Source organism: Phlebotomus argentipes, unplaced genomic scaffold (assembly GCF_947086385.1).
Source record: "Phlebotomus argentipes unplaced genomic scaffold, Phlebotomus argentipes genome assembly scaffold_18, whole genome shotgun sequence".
NCBI lineage: Eukaryota > Metazoa > Arthropoda > Insecta > Diptera > Psychodidae > Phlebotomus > Phlebotomus argentipes.
In genome coordinates, this window is record NW_026776177.1 from 15,986,992 (window position 1) to 16,010,831 (window position 23,840).

A 23,840-nucleotide genomic window follows, 5' to 3' on the forward strand; every position below is an offset into this window, starting at 1 on the left:
GAACCTGTAATCACGTTTATCTCCTCCCTAAATTCCTTAACGTGAAACAAAAATTGTCCTTCCGCGTGTTTGTCTGAAAATTAGATGTTGGGTGTCTTTCGTGTCGAGTCTAAATAAATAAAACCATAGCTCATTACTCTTCTGCGGAACCACCGTGGACCGTTTAATCTCAGATTAATGCAAAACATAAATGGCTAACGAGATAAAAAGGGACAGTTTAATTAGCTTAAAATTAATTAATAGAAAGACACTGTGTCATTGCGTTCACATTTGTTCTCGTGCGGCTGCGGGCGTCAGTTGTTGTTGTTGTTCCGGTTGTACATGTTGTTAAGATTGGTCAGCTCATCGATGGTGGCCGTTGTCAGTTTCGTGAAGCTATCAGTCATGTTGTCCTGGTCGGCGTCCATCCGGGCGGCGGCCTCCTGCTTCACGGCGGCCGCCGCCTCGGATGCCGAGGCGGGGAAGTGGCCGTCCAGGAGCGAGAGCGAGAGACCAGACAGTTCGGCGGAGTTGAGCTGGGTGAGTTGCTGACTATCCATGTCCATGAGTAGATTGCTGAGGTTCGTGGCGGAGTCTCCGTTGTATGTCGCGGGCACGGCTTCGGCGGCCTGAGGCGCAGGAGTCAGAATGCCTAAGTTGTTTAGCTGACTGGCAGACGACTTGGGGACGCCCAGGACGTTCCACTGAGGCTGCAGCGAGGGCTGAACTGGCGGGAAGGGCCCCTGGAAGTGGCTCGGGTAGTTGCCAGCGAAGTCCATCTCGTAGTTGGGCGCCAAGTGCGGCGTCTGTGGAGCAAATGAAGACACAACGTTGGGCACCTGGTATGCCGGCGTACTCGGCGTGGCCGGTGACATGGGCTGAGGCGACGGAGTCGTCTGGGGATTCCTGTACGTGCCCGGGAACATGTATTGGTTTCCCGGCGACAGATCTATCCGAGGATTAGATCAATGCGAGAATTATTAGTGATGTACCAGGAGCACTCAGTGGCTGTCATTCTTACCCCGCGGCTCTTTCTTGATCGGGTCCGCCATAGGGATATTGAGAAAGCCCATGTTCTGCCCTACGAAATGAGTGTGACAGACAAACACAAAATAATTAGTGATGCCAATTAAATGCTAAATCTCAGAAGCGAATTGTTAGTTCAATTAAATGAAAATTAAAATGAATTACATTCACACAAAGTAAGTCTAAATGTTATCTATGCACACAGAATTACTTAATATCAGATAAAGATTGGTGAGAAAACACAGAATCGAGCATAAAACACAAAATTCCACACAACATCGAAGACTTACGGGATTTCCCACCTTTTCTGAGAAATTCTCAATTTTTCTCTAGTTTCACTAAATAATTCGCTTTGATAACAAGTCGTAGAAAATGTGATCAAATAAAATGAATTGAAACTGCTCAAGTACGAGTTTATATTTTAATTTGTTAATTCTTTTAATTATAATAATTTCATCTAAATTTGTTTATAACATTTAAATAACACTATAAGAATTGCTTGCCTTCTTATTTCATAATATTAATAAATTCTTTGTTTTCTGTCTAAGTACAATATTTTCAATTTTATTCTTCTTTTTTTGTCAAGTAAAAACAATTTTCATTTATTATTCATGTTAAAACTTCATCAACAAATAACTTTCCACATAGTAAAGGGGAAAATCCTAAAATTCTTTCATTTCAAAGTACTTTTTATCTTTTGTCAAATATAATTCGATTTTCAATCGTACAAATTACAATTTTCTTCTTGTTTATTAAAATTTTTCAAGATATGAGTGCAAATGTTTTTTTTTCATCTCCGTTTAAAAATATCTTATCTTGGTTATCGACTTTTTCTTTTTAGATAGATTTGGTTGTTATAAAAAATACTATTTTGGTTTTTCACTTCTTACAAATAGTTTCTAAGTTTTTCCAAGAGCAAGTTTCTTATCAAATTTCATCAATAAATTGCGTCATTGTCGTCAGGACAAGAGCGAAAACTAAGAAAATTCTCCAGAGTGGGATTCATTTGAGAGATGTTATTAATCTGTGATTATCTTGAATTTAAATTACAGGATGCACAATTTTAATGTTTTGCCCTTTTTAACAAGATTTTGAGATTTTTCATACAATTCATTTTTGCAAAAATATTTTCCAACTTCAGGGCTTTTCATTATAACAATCCTGCAACTAATGTAAACTCAGATTTCGCCAAGATGTCCCACATCTGAAATATCTTTGGTTTTCAAAAGACAAAAATGCATTAAAATATTCACACAGTTCCCAATGAACAATGAATTCATCCATCTGCGAAAGAAGGAGCGAAATATTTTCTATATCGTGAAGTAATTCCGAAATTCCACCACCAGTATATATGATAAAATGTTATAATGTAAATGTAGCAATTGAGTCCACCACCATGAAAGTTGTGTGAGAATAAGGGACAGAAGCACCCCGTCATCCCCCAAACAGTACATGTGAGAGAGAATTAAGAGGAAAACACTTACTACCGCCATCCGGTTTATTGAGGGTTTGCTGGGGGTTCCTGGGCAAATTGTGTTCTTGTGTTCTTTTGTATAGCATGTCCCTGTTCTCAATTTTTGGTCGCTTATGTTTAAGTTCTACAAAAAAAGAAAAGAAAATCAAGTGTAAAAAGCTAGATCTTATGTTCCCATTTGATATGACTCTTCCGGGAGAGGAGGATCGTAAGTTTCCCGTCAAAAAAGCAATGAGGACGCTTGCAAGGTGATCATGGATTTTCTGCACACTTTTGGCAGAACTTCCGAGGCTCGGATGATCACTGCACACGTTTCTCGGCAAACATCAAAAACAAATGTAAATTTTGAGCTCTCTAGAGATTGTTGGTGAGCCTTCGCGCTACCTCGGCCGGCGTGAGGATCTCTCCCGCCTCCACGGGTGCGTAGTACGCGGAGGTTTCGTCGAATTCACTCTGGGTAGCGTGCGGTGCGACGGAAGTGTACAGAGCATAGTGCTCAGCCTCAGTGAGATCAACACTGGGATCGAGCTGGACACCATACTGTCCGTCGCAGAGATTTCGCAAGCTCTGCGCATCCGCGATCGCGATCAGCTCCATATTCCCGTCCTGCAGGGGCAAGTCGGCCAGCTGGAGGGCTGACATGGTCTTGCGATCATTGTTGTTGAGCGTGATCGTGGACGCGCGCTCGTAGAGATCGTTACCGGGGAAGGAGAGGTGCGTGCCGCTGCCACTACGGAGATTGAGTGAATTCGACGATTCACCCTTCAGAGGGATGTGCACGATGTCTGGCGTGAGGTGAGGCCTCTTGCCGGACACCGAACTGGCACTGCGGGCCACAGGCTTGCCGGTTTTCCGCGTGGTTGTGGGCACTTTGAGGGAGCGGACGGAAGATCGGTTCGGATCGTGTGAGCTGAAGTTTGTGACGCTGGGTTCGCGGGACAAATTGGGGGATGTTCGATTGCTGGACGGGGATGCAGTGTCACCCTTGCTCTTGCGCCTGGAGAATAGTTTAGAAAAGAAGCCAGACTTCTTCTGCTTGGGCAACGTATTGGACAGACTAGCGGGACTTGCGGGCCTCTGGCCGGGCTCTGGGGTCCTCATGATGATGATCTGGGATGGTGGTCGAGGTGTCAAGGAGCGTGTGGAGCTCCGTCGGCTATTGGAGAAACTACTGAGTCCACTCTCGAAGTCCGATCCAACAAACTTGGTTGAATCATTCTCCTTGTCCTGCGGATCGTGAATTGGGGTGCTTCCTGGAGTTTTTTTCACCCTCTTGGGCGGCAGCGGAGGCAGCTTTTCGCCCTCGTCCTTGTCCCCTTTTGACGGGCTCACATCGATTATCGGAGCCGGGGGATTTATGATCATAGGCTCCACTTGATCGTAAAAGCCTGCCGAGTGGGGAGGACGAGGCGGAGGCACAGGGTAGTCATCCATTGGGATAGAAATGGGATTCTTAAAGGCTTTCTGGAGGCTTGTATAAGTTGCGGCATCATCGAAAATATCATCAATGTCCATGGATTCCTCTTTCCCGGGCAACTTTGGCAAGGAATTGTCCAAGCAAGCTAGCTCATTCTCAATAATGCTTTGCTGCCTCAATTGATGATCAGTATAGATCTCATCGAGCTCTGCCACTTGATCGAGAAGCTCGTTGAGCGTCTTATCTTCATCCTCTCGGACAGTGTCGCTTCTCACCAGAGTCGGCTGTTCAAATTCACTAGTCTTCATCCACTCAGCAATCTTCTCATTGGCCATCTTTTGCTGTTCCACGTTAATTGGCGGCTCCACGGGATTCTCCGGGGGAGATTCCACCACTGGCGTGTCAACAATTACACCCTCCCCGCCTGTCCCATTGGACTCCTTCTCCCCAAACATCTCCCGATCCGTGGCGAGTATTTGCTGAAAAGTCTCCTCCAGAGAGGTTGTGGTCTTCCTCTTGTTGAGATTCAGACCCTGGTGCAGTGACCAGAAGGTTTTCCTACCTGAATTCAGGGGCACGTAGTCGAATGGCAGCGGATCACTCGTAGCTCCATCGGATGGTCGCCTCAGCTGGATAAATGCCTGAAAATGCGTCGTATATTAAAGCATTGTCTTTGGGGAAATGGTACTGCTCCTACCTTAACTATTTGATCCACCTCAAATGTCTGACGATATCGTGGCGTCCGGAACGTGATGGCAACTTGCTTATGTACATTGGTATGCTGGAAATCCCCAAAGGCCTCCCACACCACCTGAGCGTCCTTCTCCTCGTAAAAGCGCACCTGGATGTCCTCCTTGGCGACCTTTTCGCACAGGAGAATCATCTCCTGACCACCGGCCACGCTGCAAGAGCAATGGCTGAGTTTGCAGATGACGAGATCAGACATGGCCTTCTTGTCGAAAATGGGATCCGACACAACCGGTGGGAGAGCTATGTAATCATCCTGCTGCACAAACAGCGTGCGAAATAAAGTGTCGAATGTTAGTGTTTTCAATTTTTTGTTCGGGTCTTTCTGTGGGGTGGAAATTAAAACGAAAAATTTCCACCACATGAGACTTTTGATTCTATACCAACCTGTACAAACACCTGGAAGCAGAGTCTCACTGAGTTCAGGTCGATGCTTGAGGGTTGGTCCTTGTGGTTGAATCCAGCTGCAGAAAAATGTTGACGGTTAAGCAATTTGAGAAAATATTGGGGTTCTTCTGTAACTCACTTTTGTACGGATCGACTTTGATCTCCTGGCGAAGCCGAAGGGCATCCTCGATGTCCTTCTTCTTCACACACTGGATGCCCAAATTACTGAAGGTGACACTCATCGTATCCTCATTTATTTGCAGTGTGCACACACCCTTCTGACAGCCGTCCTTTCCCACGAGATTGTGCGGGTGAGGCTTGTAGGGTTGATCCTTGGTGACGCATGACACAACAACGACAGCCTTGCCACGATACCCAACCACCTGGATGCTGGGAAATGTCTTATTTTCGGGTGTACTGTGCACACCCGGAATCGAGCCCGCCGATCTGCCCTCGCACTCATATCGGAACCGCAGCGCCTTCGGGGCCGGCTGTTCCGTGATCTTCACATACGCATTCTGCCGTATGTGACTCGTTGTATTTGTACTATTGCCAACTGACTGTTGTCTCTGGGACGATCCTTCCCCGTTCTTAAACATTGCTGATGCTGATGCAGGATCCGTTGTTTGGATAACTTCAACTATTGCGGGTGAGAAGAGTGGAAAAAGAGAGATTGATTAGGAAGAGTGAATATCAACCACTATCGCACTCCAAATCGCTCTTCCGTGGGACTTTTGGAAAAGTGCCATGAAAAGTGTGTCATCGACGGAATTTTCAATATTTATATACATCCTTTGTCATTTCACACTGATTCTACACACTTTCCCGAAAAATCTCACGTTTGCTCAATTTCTTCGGCAAATTTCTTCCAAGAAAAACCACAAATGACTCACGATTGCTTATGCTAGAGATGATTTAAATGAGGATCAACCTTTTCTGAGTGTCACCCCCGGGCCACACGATACACAATGAGCAAGAGATGAAAAACGAAGAAATTTGGATCCTTCCACGAGTAAAATATGAAAATTAACTGAATTTGAGTCTTGAGATCATTTTGTGGTGTTCACAACTATGAGCTACACAGTGTCTATTTATAAAATCTCAATTTTGCGTAACCAGCACTTCTCTTGTGTGCGTTCATGCCGCAGTCAAAATCGCCGAGAGGGAGATTCATATTTCGGCATTTCATCCACGAGCCTCAGAATTCCACCATTTCACTCTTCCGCTTTGTATTACCCAATCTCGAAGTCAATGAAGTAGTCACTGTACCGTATCGAGTCGATCTCTATCTATTGACAGTGACCTTCTTGAGTATTCCATAGATGACCTTAAACTTCAGACGATCTTATCGCCCCAAATGGGTGTTTTACTTTACCATTCCGGATATCAAGGAAGATAGACATGATAATATATACTCTATTTCCGCACAAAAGTTTCCCACAAAGAAACCTAAAGGGGGTCTTGGTAGGGCAATTGACGAACCCCTCGAGTGAAAAATCCGCGTGTGAACATGTAGTGGAGCCGCCTGGTGAATTTAATGTTTTCTCTTGCTATATTTCTCTTTTCATCCTTTCCATCTGATATATAAACAGAGTTTATTTTCAAATTTTCTCACATATTGTTCTGTAGCTCACAATTGATTTGAGAGTGGAAAATAATTTCTGGAAGTTAATTCTTCACACCGCAAATTTGGTTCTTCTTTTTCGCGCCTCTGCAGACACTAATTGACACCTAAATCGGCACGAGGTGTATCAAGTTAGGAAGGGCGAGAATTGCAAATTATACACAGAGTTTTTTCTGACACAGATTGCTTGTACTCTTACACGCCTAAAAACCTCTACAGGAGCATTGATCATTTTCAATTAATTTCAAATCATTTTATTGGGTCGATGTGAAAATGAAGGCAGTTTGAAATTTAATTAAATGGCGTTGGAAATTGTGAAAGTGGTTCTCGTTTTGACGGAAATTGCACATGATTTTGCATTTTGTTTTAATTAAATATTTCATATCAGCAATGAAGTCTTGCTAAACTTCTAACATTTCCGGACCAAGTTTGTCTTTGACATCAAACAAATTGAACATATCATCTCAATTGTCAGGAAACATGGAAATTTGCCGGAAAGACTTAAAAACTTCTTATCAATTCTTTTTACAGAAAGCTCTTAGGCATCCTTGCGCTTTAAAATACCCAAAAATTCAAGTCATCCCAATTCGATGAATACATATTATTCTCTATTTTTTTCCTGAATCACAAATATATCGACAAAGTCGCTAAATGTTTCATCAAAGTAAAAATTATTCATGGCTTTTCTTCTACCCAAAACTTTACTTTTTTTCTGTCGGCGAAGAAAAAGAAACAACAACTTAATAGACTAAAACAAAGAATTATGGCTTTTTCGTCTTTGACACTTTCTTGGTCTTTTTGTCCCTCTGACGCAAATTCGGAATCTCAGAAAAGAGTCAGTGGAGTAAGCAGAAAAAAGGGAATAAAATGATGAAGAAGTCATAGGAAAATAAGCGAGGAAATACAGAGTTCACCAAGAGGCATTAGTAAGTGTGGAAAAAAATAGCTCAGTTGTATAAGAAAATCCTTGAGAATCTCTGCAAATGGGTAATCATATGAGGTGGAGATTGTGACTGTGTGTATGTTTTAAATCTAATTTCTCATTCTCTCACTCAAGTTTTTAGATGCTTAATTCTTTTCAATCAGCCACTTTGTTCCACTTGATAGTATCTTTGACGAAATATCCATGGTATTATTTTGGTAATTCCCCGAAAAAATTGGGTGATTTACGTCCACTTTGAAAGCTCCCGCGTGCAAAAAGGCCGAAATCATGATCACGGTTCTCGATTGAGCGGCTCGATCGCGACCTTTAAATTACAGTTGCGATTGAACAAGACAGATGCGCGATGAAAATCGCCATCCGCCGAATTCGCTCATCGCTTTTTGGGTTATTTTTGCTCTCATGTCACCGGCACTGCTTCCAAGTTTTCCCATATCATTTTTTCTCAACTCTTGGCTGTGCTCATGAGTTCAGCTCTTGATTGATTCTCTGGCAGATCACCATGCCAAGGAACCCGGCGAACGTGGAAGATGAGGTGTCGAAATCTTGGGTTTTCCGCTAAGATAAGAAAATCCAAAATATTGCCACGTGGGTTGCGGGAATATAGACATCGTTTATCTCATACTGGAATCAACCAGTCAACAGGGAATCAATCAATTTTGGACAATGATGAGCATATTCCATGCCTTTTCACACTTTGTTTTTGGCAATGAATATCGATTTCTCAGCATAGAAGTTTCCAATTTTTTCACTCATTTCATAAGTACGGATACTCATTAGGCATAGACATGTAATTTTCGCCATGGTCAGTGACCGAATGACGACAATCGAGCATAAAATTTGATATCATACGAAAAGAATTCACTTGTACCATAATTTATTGCCTTGTATTTTGCAAAGAAGCAACTTTCTGTTAACCTTTCAGACCCTGAAGCAAAAAATTGGACGAACACAATTTCGTGGGAGTGTATTTGATTTGAAAACACATCGCAGGAGTCAACCGTGTTAAATTATGCATGAAAATGGATTTTTGAGTAATGCCTTCTTAATAATTTACAAGTGAACCTTTACTTGGACTATTTCCCCACCCGAAAGTCTATTTATGCCAGACAAATATGTAATACAAAATTAGATGACTTTCATTAAAATTTCATTGATATTCAGGTTGTACGGGTCCCTTTGTCTCTGATACTGCAGAAAATATGTAACAGACACAATCTGAGTGCTTCTGAGCACAAAATTTGCCCTTTTCATGTCTTCTTTGACTCCATCTCTGTTGTGGCATCTCTTTAAGCCAATTGATGAATATTCTGTGGCATTATTTGTGACATGAAAGTCTCCTCTAATCTCCAAAATAGAACATTTCGTGAACCCATCACAACAGTGAATTCGACTGTGAGTTTTGCTCCTTGGAGTGGAAAGACGCTTAAGATAGCACTCCCTGTTTGTTTTATCGCCATTTAATTGCATTTCTATAAATAGACCAATTGTTTTTCACGCATTTTTCCCCCGAGCCGCGGGAAAAGCCACGAAATTTCACTAGCAGACTCTCACTGTGTTTCACTGACACTTTTTATCCCGGGCCCAGTTTGCGCCTCGGAAATGGTGATGTATTTGTGGATCTGATGACGTCAAGGAATTGATATCGAGACCAACGGAGAGAAAAGCTTATGGCTTGGGAAAGAAAAGAGAGTGAATGCCTGGAGGAAAATGTGGGAAAAGCGAAGAACACAAAACATGTACCCAAATAAACCCTCTTCATCTCCGCCACTCATAGTCTGTGCTCTCGTCGTCGGCACATTTTGCCTTTTATCGTAGTTTTTTTCTATAAATTAATTTTTCTCACTCTTTTGCCCAAGAATGCGAACATGCATAGCCTTTTTATATGTATATGGCATGCGATAAACTTTCCTGAAGTTAATTTCTGAATTGTTGCTTATCGTCTGGCTATTTTCAGACGGAATTCCTCAAATTGAGTGACGTAGTGAATGGGAAAATCCATCTCCCACGATTGTCAATTGCTAATTTATTGGAGCTCGGGGGTTGTTCATTGATTGATTTACACTGAAAGATCAATAAACCCTGGGTGTGAAAAAACCCAAAGCTCAGCTTTAAGGGGGAAAACACAGGGTATGGCAATCGTTGTGTCATACTTTAAGATTAGCAATTACATACATATCAATTATTTCTACACACATACATTTATCTGGTGTGCAAGAAAAATGTTTATGAACAATAAAGCCGCAAGCAGTATCACTGATTATTTTACAAATTGATCGAGAGGCCCATCCGGTTTTCGGGGAGGAAAAAAAGTTCTTTCCTCGATTCTTGGAAAAGATTATGCCAGAAAACACGTGGAAGCAGTCAAATAACAGGGAAATAGATACATATGTGTATATGCTTTACTAATTACACATCAATTTCAATCCAGTTGAAAAATAAATGGTTTCACATGAGAAATTTCGCACTGATTATTTCCTCCAAATTCTCTTATCGCTCCCTATCGACAATAAAAAGTTAATTTACGTTAACTAATCGCCATGGAGACAAAGAATTGCGCGCGAAAAACATGAATATATTCGTCGAAGGAAATTGAGGTGTAAAATTCTTAATTGCCTCGGCAAAATTCCACTCAAGACATGGGACAAGAGGTGCTAATTAATTTCAAATAGTGTATCTGGAAATGACTTCCTACATGGCGTGGATAAGCCGACGGAGAGATATTTGTGAAAATCGATACTTACTGACATCACTTATATTGATCTGTGAATTCTCATCCTGTAGATATATTGCATTGTCCAAGTTAAGTGGAACGTCTCCTGTAAAAAGAGGAAAGATAAGAAAGAATTAGGTCAGTCAGAATACAAATATTTTTGTGGGTGTTTTCTTTCATAAGTTGCCTAAAGCTCCGTGTATCCCAATCTTTAGAGAGAATGCGAAGAATTTGAGGAAGGTGGAAAAAAGTGTGGGTGTGATTCTAGCCTTGAGAATACACTCGTGTTCAACTTTCAATTGTTTTCACAAAGGGATCCATATCGCTTTCGGCATTAATTTACCAACAGCCCGAGCTTCACTGCCGCAGAGTGTTAATGGTTCTTTACGGAGAGGAGAAGGTGAGAAGGAAAGGAATATTGTAAATTTTCAACAATATTATACACAATTATCCAAAAGCTTTGTATATGATTTTCACAATTCACATACATACATAAATACTATACATATGAATTTATTTTAGAGAGAAAGAGTTGTACTATTCGATGTTAACTTTAAACAAGCGATGAACAAAGCGATTGACTGTGCTGCGAGAACGTCTGTGAAGCAACTGAAGACAAGTAAATTGAACGAGTCTTCACAACTCAAAGAATCAAGACCGCAAGTTTCGATATTGAATCATATCGATAGAGTAAATTCTTGGACGACAGCGGCAAATTTTAAAACTAAGAGATATTTTATTCTAAATAATACTAAAAAGTCTAATTCTTGCTTTACAAGAAATTGCGCTTGTCTCTTTTATTGCAATACAATGTAATACAATTTCTTGGTTAACTTTCGCCGACAATTTTTGAATTAAGATAAAAACATCCCCGAAATCGACGCTTGAGAATGGGAGATAATTCAGTTTTTTGGCTTATGGAAGCATAATACTAAACGGAAAATGTTTCTAGAATGGTCGGTAATTTTCATGGAAAATGTTTCAACCCCCAAAGGAAGTGGGCGATTGAAAGAATGCCAGGAATGTGGAAGCAAGGGGGTGAGTTTATGTATTGTCGGTCAGTTAACGAGTACAGCAAACATTCACTTCTTTTCCACCCACAACAGTTGCTATATAGCAGAGTAATGTGTTGTCTTAGAGTGAAATGCATTCTCGGAATTCCTCACTCATTACTCACTCTCAAAATTGAGCAGTAAAAGTGTCGCTTTTCTTTCCTCTTTTTTCAGCAAGAGAGGAAAACACCATCAATTAAAGTCGGTGAGAGTGAGTAAAGAATGTCAAGAGGAAAAAATGGAACAATCCGAAAAGTTCAGAGAATCGATTGGATTTCTGCGAATATTATATTCATATTATTTGTAAAATTCTTGGGAAAAACTCAACTTTCTTGGAAATAGTTGCATCTCTGTTGGAAATTATGGTTTTATGCACTATGGAAACAATTGCATTCTTACGAAAATTACTCTGAAGTAGGAAAGTGTATCGATTTTCTTGTCAAGATCCTCCTGAGGCGAAGTGGATTTCGCATCACCTTGGAATAAATTAATGATTCAGTAAAGAAGAGACCCAACATATTCTGTGTGGGACGGCTGGTGATGGATGTGGAGCAAAAAAGAGCCATCTCTTTTGTTGATACAGAAGCAAAATTGAATTTATTATATTTTAAAGAGGACTTTTTGGGAGCGGATAGAGAAGGGCAAAGGGTGTGTTGTTTTTTATCCAGCTATTTTACATGGACAGAGCTTTAGAGATTTTTTTTATGGATATACTCTCCCGTAATTCCCTCTCATGAGCTAATTTTGTGGTGGGACAAAGTGAGTATTTGGGTCATTTGGAGTCTCTATATACCTATATTATGCATGTGAATAATTAGGGAATGTTGAGTTTTGTGTTATGGCAGGATAAAATCGATAAAAACCTCACATTATATCCCACAACCAGAGGCACACGGGTTTTACAGAGTGTATCCAATTGGCGAAGTGATAAAATTCTTATCATCCACCCACACTCGAGTGAATTGCTTAAGAAAATATAATGTGTTGCAACAAAAGCACACGGATATTCCAGGCGTCTTCATCTCGACATTTAAATTGTCCCCTTCTCCCGCCCATGACTTCATCGTGAAAATTGTTTACATTGTGGAGGAGTGCTGTATGCCGGGAAAGGTAAAATATCGAAGAGGGTGTTTGTTGGCTTTTCCTATTTGTTGAATTTTCTCAAGTGAAAAAAAAACATTTACGCCGATAGAAATTATCTTTGCTGGCTTCATTGACACTGCTTCTCCTCAAATGATTTTCCATCTTTTGGCACCGCACCTCCCGAGGGAGAGACAATTCTCATCAATTTCCCCAGCAGAATGGCTTTTCCCACCGCCACATGTTTTCTGCGCGGGTGAAAATCAACAAAAACACCACCAATGGAATGCGGATTCCTATGACAGGATTATGTTTGAGCGGAACAGGCAGAAGTATAGCCAACACATAAAAATTTTTGAATGTGATCCAAAATATTTATGAATGAAATCATCATGATTACTTTCCCAATGGAGTGTTTCATCTGCCGGTGTTCACGCGGAAAATGACTAACTTTGTGTGATGCCGAGCTTAAAGTTTTCGTCTTTTTTTTCACATTTCATAATCAGATTCTCTTCATCACATGGAAAAAGCTGTGGAAGAAGATATTCTTATTTTAAAAATGGAAAATGTCAATAAAATTTATCTTTCCATTCTGCCATTTCAAATTGTCGTTATTTCATGCCTCTCCTTACATTCGCTTTCGCGGAAAAAATGTAAAATGGATTTTTTTCCCTCAATAGAGATGTTTCTGAAATGAAGAAAAAACGTTTTGAGGGGAAAACATTGATTTTCCTCTTTTTTCTTCTTGGATTGTGAGTGATTTGTAAGGGTGCGAGGACGTGACACCACTTTGAGGCTTTTTCTCCACATTCACCACCTCAGCCATGAGAGATAAAATTGGACAGAAATTACAGAATTTCTGTAGGTGGATGCGAAGTCCATGAAAATTGTACGTGAAAGTGTAATTGAATGTGTGCAAAAAAAATCGCACACTGAAAACACTTGCCTCTAATTTATTCCCTCCACGTACGTTTTAAATATAACCACGAAGCAGTAACATAATTTACAATCGTTCAGCACAAAAGACCCCTTTTCTCGCCAATCACACTCTCGATCTGGTGTAAAAATAAATTCCTCACACTGGACAGAATATCATGTGAATCCCCTGTGTGGTAACCCTTGCTCTTCTCGTGAGATGATTTAAAATTGACTCTGGTTGTATAATTAAATATTAATCGATCAATTTGTTGTGCATTAAATGAAAGAGTGACTCCTTGGTGTGACTATCTATTTTGAGATAAGGAGTTTTTCCTCTCATTTTCCTCCTGTCTGTTCAAAGAACACAATCATCTGCACATGTTCTATTTTATCTCCTTGCAAATTTCATCTACACTATTTTCACTGTTGTAATTGAGAGGAAAACACCACATTTGTGGTGTATTTGGTGTGAAAAGGAATTGATGGAAATTGCCTGAGAAATAAATGGAAATTGATCTGATACAGTTTCCCTTTATGTACGTGTACAGCAACGGAGTTGAAAGAATGCGAAAAGTAATAGCGGTTTTGCTATTTTTCTGCAAATAAATAATTTTCCCATTGCAATTGTAGAATTGTATGTATAGTTATGTAAAGAATTATGAATGGTGAAGCCATATTTTACATAAAATTACCCCCACAATAGGTCCTTCTTTCTTTTTTTCTTAATTAAAACTGGACTCGAGGGTAAGCTTCTTTCTTTGAGCAAAGCAAGAGGCATCGCATTTCTCTCGATCATAATATTCTCTCTTGGTTTTAATTTTCATGAGAGCCACAGAAAAGCTTCTCCGGATTAGATATGCGAAATTAAAGTTCTTCAGTGCAATTCTACGCTTGTGACAAGTCATTTTGCAGGCAAAAGGGAACTTTCTGCAAAATATCATGCTTACTAAAGCTGAAAGAACTGCTCGTCTCAACATCTCTTCCTGCCATTTGGCTGGAAAGCACTTCAGCAAATGAGAACACCTTTTGCAAATGCCTGGGTGGATTTTATACAAAAGCCATACGCCATGGCAGAAAAGGTATACCGAATGATTTTTCATATTCTGTGACACAATTTCTCCCCTGTGGTTTATTGAGGAAACCCCTCTAATTTCCGTTATCGATTTTTCCCAACGGACCATTCAATTTCCATCGATGGCCAACAATGGAGATTTTTAGTGACGAAAGCAGTCGCCCGTGATGCGAAAACTGTTCATTTTCCAGGAGTTGGAGAGCCCGATACAATTTAAATTCATGCAGCATCTGCAAAACATCAAATTGCCTCCAAAACAATCTTTCAGAGAATGTTTATTTCGCACTGCGTTTATTATTTTCAACAGCAGGTGCAGATTTAGCGTATGAAAATAAACGAACCAACTACTAATTATAGTTTGGACAAGTTGAATGTCTCTCTGAAAAGATGAGCGCAATTGCGAGAAAGAATGTGCGACAAAGAGACAAAAAGTGATGTAAATGTTGGAAAACATGTGTGATTTGTTATTGAATATACAATTCGGTGGAATTTCTCCGACAGTCTGTCACCCACTTGAGATGTGAAAAGATATAGTACGCATCCAAAAATGTATAAAGGCGATCATTGCCAGCCAAAATTGAATTATATTAAATTGTCTTGAAGAATGTGTGGAGGAAAAGCAATTTGAATAGCATTCTATTCATGAAGAAAAAGTCAGTGGCATGCTTCAATTGGGAAATCGTGCCAATTTCTTCGCCAACTCCACAGAATGATTGATTGGTGACACAGAAGGTCTGCTATTCACCACTTTCTTCCACATCACTGACAAGAATAAATTCCCCTGCGAACGTTCTTTCCTTCCATAATTCGAATTACTTCATTTTCTCTCATTCTTCGTTAGCTAATATCCGATTGAAATTTTACCACCCAGAAATACTGATAAAATCCAGAAATACTGGATGCTTAAACACACTTTCAGAATTCCTCATTATTAAGTGTGGAAAAAGAGCTCGAAAGGATGAACAAAAAGTGGAAGCATATTAATATCATTAACAGCACTGGAAGTCATTAACACGCGCTATTAATAAATATGTGTTAAAACGTTCGCTAAAATGCGATGGGAGATAAAATTCATGATGTGATTTAGTCGAAAAGGCTCATTTGTGAGAATAACGCTGAAATATCTTTCATCCCGGCCGCATTACACGACAAAGTCGTAAATCGAGGATCAACTTTTATTTAATTTTGCCCTGAAAAATACTCTGTACAAGAGACAAAGTTCACAAATCTCAAGCAAACACTGTTTAATTTACATTTTATGCACAATTGTTTGTAAAGTGAAGGCATAAGAAAAGTTAATAAAAGTCAAGAAAAATAATTTCCCTCTTCAATGCTAAATAATGAATTTTATTTCGTTTTCTGCACAAATAAACGTTCTCCCCAATGCACTTGATGTAATAATTGGTCCCATAAAACTGACATAAAACAATATACTTTAGACTTTAAGCAACATACAGAGTGGAATTTTAGGAAATTTAAGTGTATCCGAAACGCGATAATTATGTACTTTTTCGTAGATAAACAGTAATTTCCGATCAAGAGTGTTTCAAGTTCGGAAGGTATTACTCTAAACATTTCTGTTTCCGAATCATGATTATGAAAGGAGAGATTCCTTGCCTCTGCCTAATATGTACATACATTTGTACAATCTTTAATGAGGTGTATAAACTTTTACCATAAATTTGACTTGAACACTTTCTGAGATAATTAAAATCTGAAGACAAACAGAATAATAATTACTCAGAAACTCTGTTCAATTTGCCTTAACTATGCAATCTCAAGAGCTTCCAATTGAATATTTACCAGATTAAAGGAATTTTGTGCAAAGTTTGTGCGCATTGGCCCCAAAACAAGATACAAGTTCATAATTCTCAAGTTGATCTATACATAATAGAGTGGAAGTGCATTTTATATCATCCTGTCGGATTCCTTCAGTCAAGCCTTCAGTTCATTAACGGACTTTCGTTCTCTTTTGTACAAACAGTTTTCAAAGGACCTTTTGAAATGCCTCGTGTGGCTCTTAAATGAGAAATCATCCCTCAATAATTAATCTTGGTATTCATAATAATGTGGTGTGTCTTTTATGATAGCCAGAAGTTAAATTAATGAAATACACAGACTGAGAGTGTGTAGGTTTTCCCTGTTCACCAGCGCAGACGAGAAACTTTGTGAGATTGCGTGCAATGTTAAATATTGAATTTGGAAAATGAGGCCCAATTTCGCGCGCAAATTGGCGATATCCCGCTCACATAACACTTCTTCGTAGTGTTCTCAAGTGAATAAATTACCTCCCTCCGGGTGTCACCCTCTCGACCCATTTGGCCTGTGATTAATCGCAGAATTTCTAGGCTTTCGCGCGCTCTTTCCTAATAAATTGCCTCCGCGTCTCCAGCAGCTGCTCATGATGCATCATAACCGCACCGAACTGCCAAGATGCATGGCGCTATTGAAATCTTCCGTGGAAGCGATACAAGTAATTAAATCACAATAAAACCGTTCGCACATCGACGCGCTCACGCCAACCTTTAGCGAGATTTTACTTCCATGACGTCACTCTTCTAATTGTACTACCGTTTTTCCCCATCTCTACACCTCAAACTCACACACGCACAGAACGCAAACTTTCAACCGACAGAGAAATGCCGAGGCATTTTTCGAAGATCGTGCCATGAATTTTCAATATTTTCCTCTCATTCACTTAGCAATTTAATAGAGAGAGAGGGGAATTTTAGCCATGAAAGAAATTGAGATATTCTCTGTGAAACATCTAACACTTTATCTCTCACTCTTTTCTATTTTGCTACATGTCTTCCTCTCGCATAATCTATTTCCGCGAGAAAAAAAGATAGGGATAACAAGAGAAATGGTGAAAATTGCGCGAAATAGTGATGGCAAAAGTTTTATTGACTGTCGGCAAAAGTTTACGTGTAGATTATAATGCAATTCATATTCATTTAAAGTTGAAGGGTTGTTTTGAAGATATTTTCGCATGAATATGTTAAGGTCGATTGGGTTATAAAGTAATTATTTAAACAAAGCCATGAATGCATCGCCTGAGAAGGTGTTTACAAACAACATGAGACAGAATATTATGTACAAACTAAATTTTCTGCAGCTAAATAAATTATACTTATTGACCTTTACTACCCTTTCATATCCATCAAAACCTTATTCTTCACACGTCTAGACACTTTCTGTGTTTTGAACAACAAATTCATCGCAATTTTGAGGTCTCAATTTTCGATGGTTATAAATAAAAATACAAGTCTCTACTCTTGTCCATATAATTGATGACACAACGAAGGTTTCACTTTGAAAATTGCACATCACTTGGGAAGTTTACTACAAAAACGTGCGTCTGCCAACACGCCCAGAAAATTCGTTGGAAATTTGCTCAAATGGCCTTTCGTCATGAGGAAATCGTGTGAGTGCGAGCATTTATTGAGATTTACTTTGGCACAAAAAAAGAGCACCCTTGGACAGAAAACGCGAGACAGAATCACGCAAAGAGATGGATGTAAAACATACAAATTGCCGGGCTTCTGATGAATCACAATGATAATTTCAGCTAAGTGAGCCACTCTTGGGGAAAATCAAAAGTGGACAAGCGTCTCGGATCGCCTCTCGCACCTGAAAGTTGCTCCACCAGAAAGGTGATTCACACTGAATTGTCCAAGACTGTCGCTATGTAGCACAAGAGAACATGGAAAAAAACATCTGCGCGGCGTGCTTGGACATTTTATGTGTAAATTTCTGTATTTCCCATCAATTTTCTATCAATGTCGTCATCAATGCAAAAAACTTGTCTGTAAAGTCACACTTTTATGTATGATTTCTTGCCTCTCTGGCCAAACCGTGTTTACGTATCGGGTCTTTCAATGGGGAATACCCCGATCTTCGGTAATTTTTCACTGATTTCTGTGACTGTGATATGCTAATTTTTTCCTCCACGCATAATTTTCTCTCCTAAAGACGTAAGAAACAGTGGACACGAGCAAAAAGCGGCCCGATTTCTTGCTCCTTCTTGATATCATGAGGCAATAAAAAAAATCGGCTGGAGACTCCAAAATAGCGATAATATCCACAGAATTTTTATTTAGGAGCTCGTGCGACAGATTTGGAGCCAAAGGGGCTTTTCAAACTCTCTGTTTTGTAAACTTCCAATGCAAATTCGCTGTTATGACGTTTGTTGGATTGAATTTCTTGACAATATATTTCCTCATTTTTTACCCATTCATAATAAATCTATACACAAGCACGTTGATTTAATTATCTAAATGGCCTTGCACTGTAACCTAACTTGAACAATTTTTATTTTAAAACAACCAATTTTCATATTGAAGATCCTTAAGCAGAGTTCCAAATTTGCGTGGGTGCAAAACGTTGCTACAAAAGTTTTTCCAGTACTAAATTGCATGCAGTAGATGTTATACACAAAAGTTGTTCTCATGCATTTAAAGACGCTTAACAGTAATGAATGGTTAATAAAGTATGGAGGTGTGCTAATATAAAATTATAAATATTATAAAATAGCACGTACAGATTTCTAAGAATTTGCACGTGTGAGAAAAAGACAGAGAGTTACACGCAGAAAACTAATAAAAGACACTTGCATATAATCTCGTGTATCTTACAGCTTCAATAAACACATTTTATGCAAATAATCAACTTTTACATTTTGATCGAAGGAAATAAAGTGAGATAAAGAAACTGTAGAGATAAAAGCATCAGAGACTTTGTTAACTGTGCATTTTGGAAATTATTCGCTTTGTATTTCTACTAAACGTAAAAACTTAGTCACAGTACCTATTTCATCTTGATCCATCTCTGTGATTTGTGTTGAGCAGATGATCTCGGAAATTCAGGTGATTTTGCGACAGTAAGAGAGCAGCTTCAAACTATTGACCAAGACCCAAAACTTCTATCCCAAGTAACAAAGCTCCAACAAATTGGACAACAATTTTTTTTCTTCCTTTACCACGTCTTGATTCTCTTTCTCAAGTATCACGATAAACTTTTCTTACAGCAACATCACAAAATTAACACTCATTTTGCTTTGCTTCATCACCCTCTAAATTTGATGGCAAATTAGAGGCGAGAACAACGAGAACAGAGTCTAAACATTTGCAAACACACGTAAAAATGGCACTTTTGTCTAACAATTCTAACTTGCGGCTCACATTTAAAAAGTGTAATTATCCAACATGTGAAGCACCACCACCAAAAAATGTCTGATTTTCTTGCCGATCTCTCGAAGAGTATCAGTGGCTGGAAGAATGTTCGTAAATCAATTTAACATTGCTGAATCCATGTGAAAAATTCAACATGCCAAATTATTAAGTATCACAAAGAGACAAGAACGCACACACAAGAGCCAGAAAAGACCAAAACAAGAGAAACATAAAACAAGAGATAAAGCACGCTATTGTGAAACAATAACAACAAAATAAGTATATGTAATTAAAAAGCATCAATATTAACCAGTTCTATTCGACAAGAGTATGATTGGACGCTGTATGATGCTGTGTGTATGTTATTATTAAATGTAATGCGGCAGCACGACAAAAAAATCACGTATAGTGGAAGTGAGAAAAAATTTACTGCAAGGTTATTTATTCAAGTTGTACCCGAGTGACGAGCAACGCGAATAAGTTCATCAATGTGTTAAGAGGTAAGAAGAGGTGGGATTTTTATTCAATTCTTAATCGCTTCATACAAGTCTCTCTCTTTCGCACTCCCTTTATACGTCGTCTTGGAAGCGCGCACGCCTTTTTGTTTATATTGCCGAGTGGAAAAATAGTACTGCAAAAAGTAATTCCAAGAAATACCATTGGCACTGACCAGAGACAGAGACTGAAGTCATGATCCATTGCTTTCAGCCTGTGAATTTTGATTTCTCTGTAAATAAATTTTTCTGCTATCGCGGAGGACTTGGCACGTGTCGTCAGGTAACATTAGAGAGACTTCTCTGCACTGTATTTGATTAGCCAAGGTCAGATTTTTGTCATAGAATCGAGATGTGGACATCTTTGCCGGCATATGAAGTCCATTTTTCAAACAACACGAATCACATCGACCGGAAAGGGCTTCTGGAGTGCCCATAAGACTTAATAGCGCCGTTTCTGCGTGATTATAAGCAGAGTAATCTCTCGACATAAAATGTAAATTTACTGGTTAGAGGAGGACAAGTTTTTCCTCTCAACTGTGGAGATAAACTTCAAGACGCGCAATATAAATTCTCCGAGACCACAAATCACAAATGTTGTGGTTTTCAAAATTAAGCCCAAGACGAAATTGTATCCAATGACATGCACATCATTCAAATTTAAGCACAATTCCTGATCTCTCTAGATCTATTTAAAAATTGTCAGGTGAGGACAAGTTCATTTTGACAAGGAAGGAGGAAATTTTGAGGAAATATAGCTGCACTACTAATTGTCAGCTAGCAGATATGATGTATGTTTTGATTCCGCGTTGGAATATAAAACCTGGGGAACAACATCGCATCTGTCTCATTGACCACGTGTCCATACCTTTGAACCGAACCTCGTCAAACAAGTATACGGATGCATGAATAAATGGCGCTGCGTCAAGATATGTGTCGTCAAGATTTAAGCGAAAAAATCATAACAAATTGTTTATAGCCAAAATTTGAAGGTGAGGCTTTTCAGAATTCCATGGATGTTGTTTTTTTTCTATAATTTCACTGTTCACGCGCTTCATCTACGAGACTCTAACGTGTGTCTACAATAAAAGCGTAACAGCGGAATTTAATAACAAATATGTAGACACAGTATTTTCTCTATTTTTTCAGAGCACGCATATAATATTTTCGAAGAAAAATCCACTGCTAGTAATTATATCGGTTCGCACAATTAATACAACATTGCATGTCTGCGTTATTTTAATACAATTAATTGTGAAAAATGATCAGATGGGAAAGAAGTTGAGAAATTCAATATTATTTATGTTGCGAGAACCGCAAAATTGTTGCTACTGTTCCTCTCGTGTTGGCGGTTTGGGATGAGAATGAGAAGTTTGGAAGTGGCATTTCGGCAATTTCAGGTAAATTATCCAGCACAGCAGGTACGAAAGTACCCTGTTGAGCACTTCTGCACATATTTCAAACAACTACACTGATGGAATGCACAAATTAAAGTTCACTGCCATGCATGGGTGTTAATCGCCTTTTTTGGCGCCACTCTTCAGAAATGTTTTTAGAAAGTGTTTCGCCATTAGTGTATTGATCTCTTTGGAAGAAAGCAGGGAGAATATGTACATCTAGCTTTTTGCACAGCAGCACCAGGGAAATTGACAGAATTGGCTGTGATTGTTCTGCAAAATGTTGCAGGTGCGACCGAGAGAGAGACAGAGAGAGCCAGAGTGGCCTCGAAAGTGAAATGCTCGAGAGAGCACAGGTGAACAGTTGCGAAATATTGGGTGAAATTTTTGCTGAAGTGTGTTGAATGGTGGGGAGAATGCACTCCATGTCCTTCTGCATGTTGTTCACCCCTCGCTCGCCACCCTGACCGATACCTGCGGTTGGTGGTACCCTTTGAAAATTGATTCTATTCATGGTGCTCTGAATATTAAATGTTGACACGAAGTGTGGAGGGCGGGCGAAGAAAATAAGTTGAACAAGCATGTGGTTTATAAATAGAAAATATCCTTAGAAGCCCTGTGTCTGTGGACAATGTGGCTATGCCGATGGAGGTCTCCTCGAGAGGTCAGAGAGAAAAAATTGATTTAACTTTTACCACACACACAATCCCAACTTCCTCTTCTGGCCCATTCAATCATTTCGCATCAACACACTGTTCCCAGTCACGGACTGAAAGCTCCCGAGGAATTCACTTGTCGCAGAGGAGATGAGCGCAAGAAACAAATCACTTACAGGGTGAGGTCACAAGTCAAAATATCTACCACACGAGTTGACTTTTCTATGAATAATTTTTCACGCACGGCCGCTTTGGGCAAGAGTGCATCGACGATATGACACAAGGAACACAACAAAACTGACGAGAAAGAAGCGTAAAAACTCAAATATGAGAGAAAACTTGTTGAGAAATCGAGACTGAAAATTGACTCGTCACCGATCGTCACATCGCAACTGACTAAACTACAAGCACACATCGATATTATAAACATATTTTTAATTCAAACTTTTACACCATCAGCCAACACACACGGAGGCACATGCAGTGGCCCAGTGGGAAAATTATGGAGTGTGTGAGAGATATTGCCATTTAAAACAATCGCAACTTACCTCCTTCTGCCACAAACTTTCAGCGATATTCCCGCTCAACTGGATTTATGCGGCTCCCCGTGGCACGCATACACGCTGATCGGCTCCCACCGCTCGTAGGTGTTGGCAATCGGTGTCCGCGAGGCAGAGTCGCGATCGAGTGTGCGTACGCTGTCGATCAGATGGTGGACTCGGTCACTGCCGATAACACTGCGACCGGGCACTGTGGCACCTCACACAACTGCACGCCTTCGCTATTTACTCAGGGCAGCCTCTCCATTAAGCCAGGCCTGCCAATTACATAGCTCATTAGGCGAAAAGTACGTTTTCCTCGACGCTCGAGACACTCTGCCACGGATCTTGGAATTCTCTAGTCACCCCCTGAACTTGAGGCGGTCACGGCGAGGCGGAGAGCGAAGCTATTACTGGGCACTAATCAGTACCTCACAGCGAGCACTGCGTGTCGTCATCAAAGTCGTGGATATTGGCTTTCTCTTATCAAAACAACACACAAATTCACTGAGAAAGCACTGTATTGGTGGAATTTGTCTATCAATAGTCCACACGAAGAAGGAGAAAAAAAACTGAGCAATAGAGCTGGAGAATTGTTAACTCTGTATACAGTCAAGGTTGATATTTTTTTTCGTATAGAGCTCGTTCACAGTAAAACATACACTGACTTCTCTGCTGATATGTTAAAGACGGAGATGATGAATAGTGACGTAGTTGATGTTGCAAAATTCCCCCAACCGGAATCGACAAACTTCCCAAAAAAAAATCGCTCACAATTTTTCCTCTTACAACAACTCAACAGGTCTTTGTGCGAGACCCAATATTGGCACAATTACAGCTTATCCAGCCTTTTGAACTGTGACACTAAACAAATTTTCCTCGAAGGTGCTTTCGTGGAGATTCAACAACGGAAAGACGTTAGAAATTAAATGAGACACTCCACATGAAAAAGGCGCAACACAGAGACGTCCATACACTCTGACTGTCCACGAGCTTTCTGCGATATTTCACTCGTGCTGATGGCTCACAAACTTCCCAACTTGCCTCGCTCTGACTCTCTGGAAATTCACTCTCACACACACCAGCGCGCCCAGTCACATGTTATCTAACGAATAGGCGTACACAGGCGCCGAAATCAACACATACGCCAAAAA

At 39.9% G+C, this 23,840-nt stretch overlaps 1 protein-coding gene across 7 annotated transcripts; it reads right to left on the reverse strand.

The window, feature by feature from the left end:
- Positions 1 to 133: 133 nt before the first annotated feature.
- On the reverse strand, positions 134 to 23,698 carry LOC132259379 (embryonic polarity protein dorsal). 7 transcript variants are annotated; one of them, XM_059756990.1, is made up of 10 exons: positions 22,696 to 23,698; positions 19,236 to 19,697; positions 10,339 to 10,413; positions 5,170 to 5,670; positions 5,031 to 5,107; positions 4,594 to 4,902; positions 4,459 to 4,537; positions 2,490 to 2,603; positions 1,001 to 1,060; positions 134 to 928 (listed from the first exon to the last, which is right to left on the reverse strand). In XM_059756990.1, the coding sequence occupies exons 2-10, from the start codon at positions 19,252 to 19,254 to the stop codon at positions 294 to 296; spliced, it is 1,869 nt and encodes a 622-aa protein (XP_059612973.1). In that variant the 5' UTR covers positions 19,255 to 19,697; positions 22,696 to 23,698; the 3' UTR covers positions 134 to 293. The 7 variants fall into 7 exon arrangements, with proteins under 7 accessions (XP_059612973.1, XP_059612974.1, XP_059612971.1 ...); XM_059756991.1 differs by lacking the exon at positions 22,696 to 23,698 and adding an exon at positions 22,324 to 22,539 and having other exon boundaries at positions 4,594 to 4,899; XM_059756988.1 differs by lacking the exon at positions 22,696 to 23,698 and adding an exon at positions 22,324 to 22,538.
- Positions 23,699 to 23,840: the final 142 nt, after the last annotated feature.

Bases quoted from the DNA above. Each gene is read 5' to 3' on its own strand.
- LOC132259379 (XM_059756990.1), bottom strand. The intron at 2,604-4,458 runs GTAGGAAAACCT...CTTTTTTTGTAG, and splicing joins CTACGTGCCCCTGAATTCAG to AACTTAAACATAAGCGACCA. The intron at 929-1,000 runs GTAAGAATGACA...ATCCTCGGATAG, and splicing joins GATCAAGAAAGAGCCGCGGG to ATCTGTCGCCGGGAAACCAA.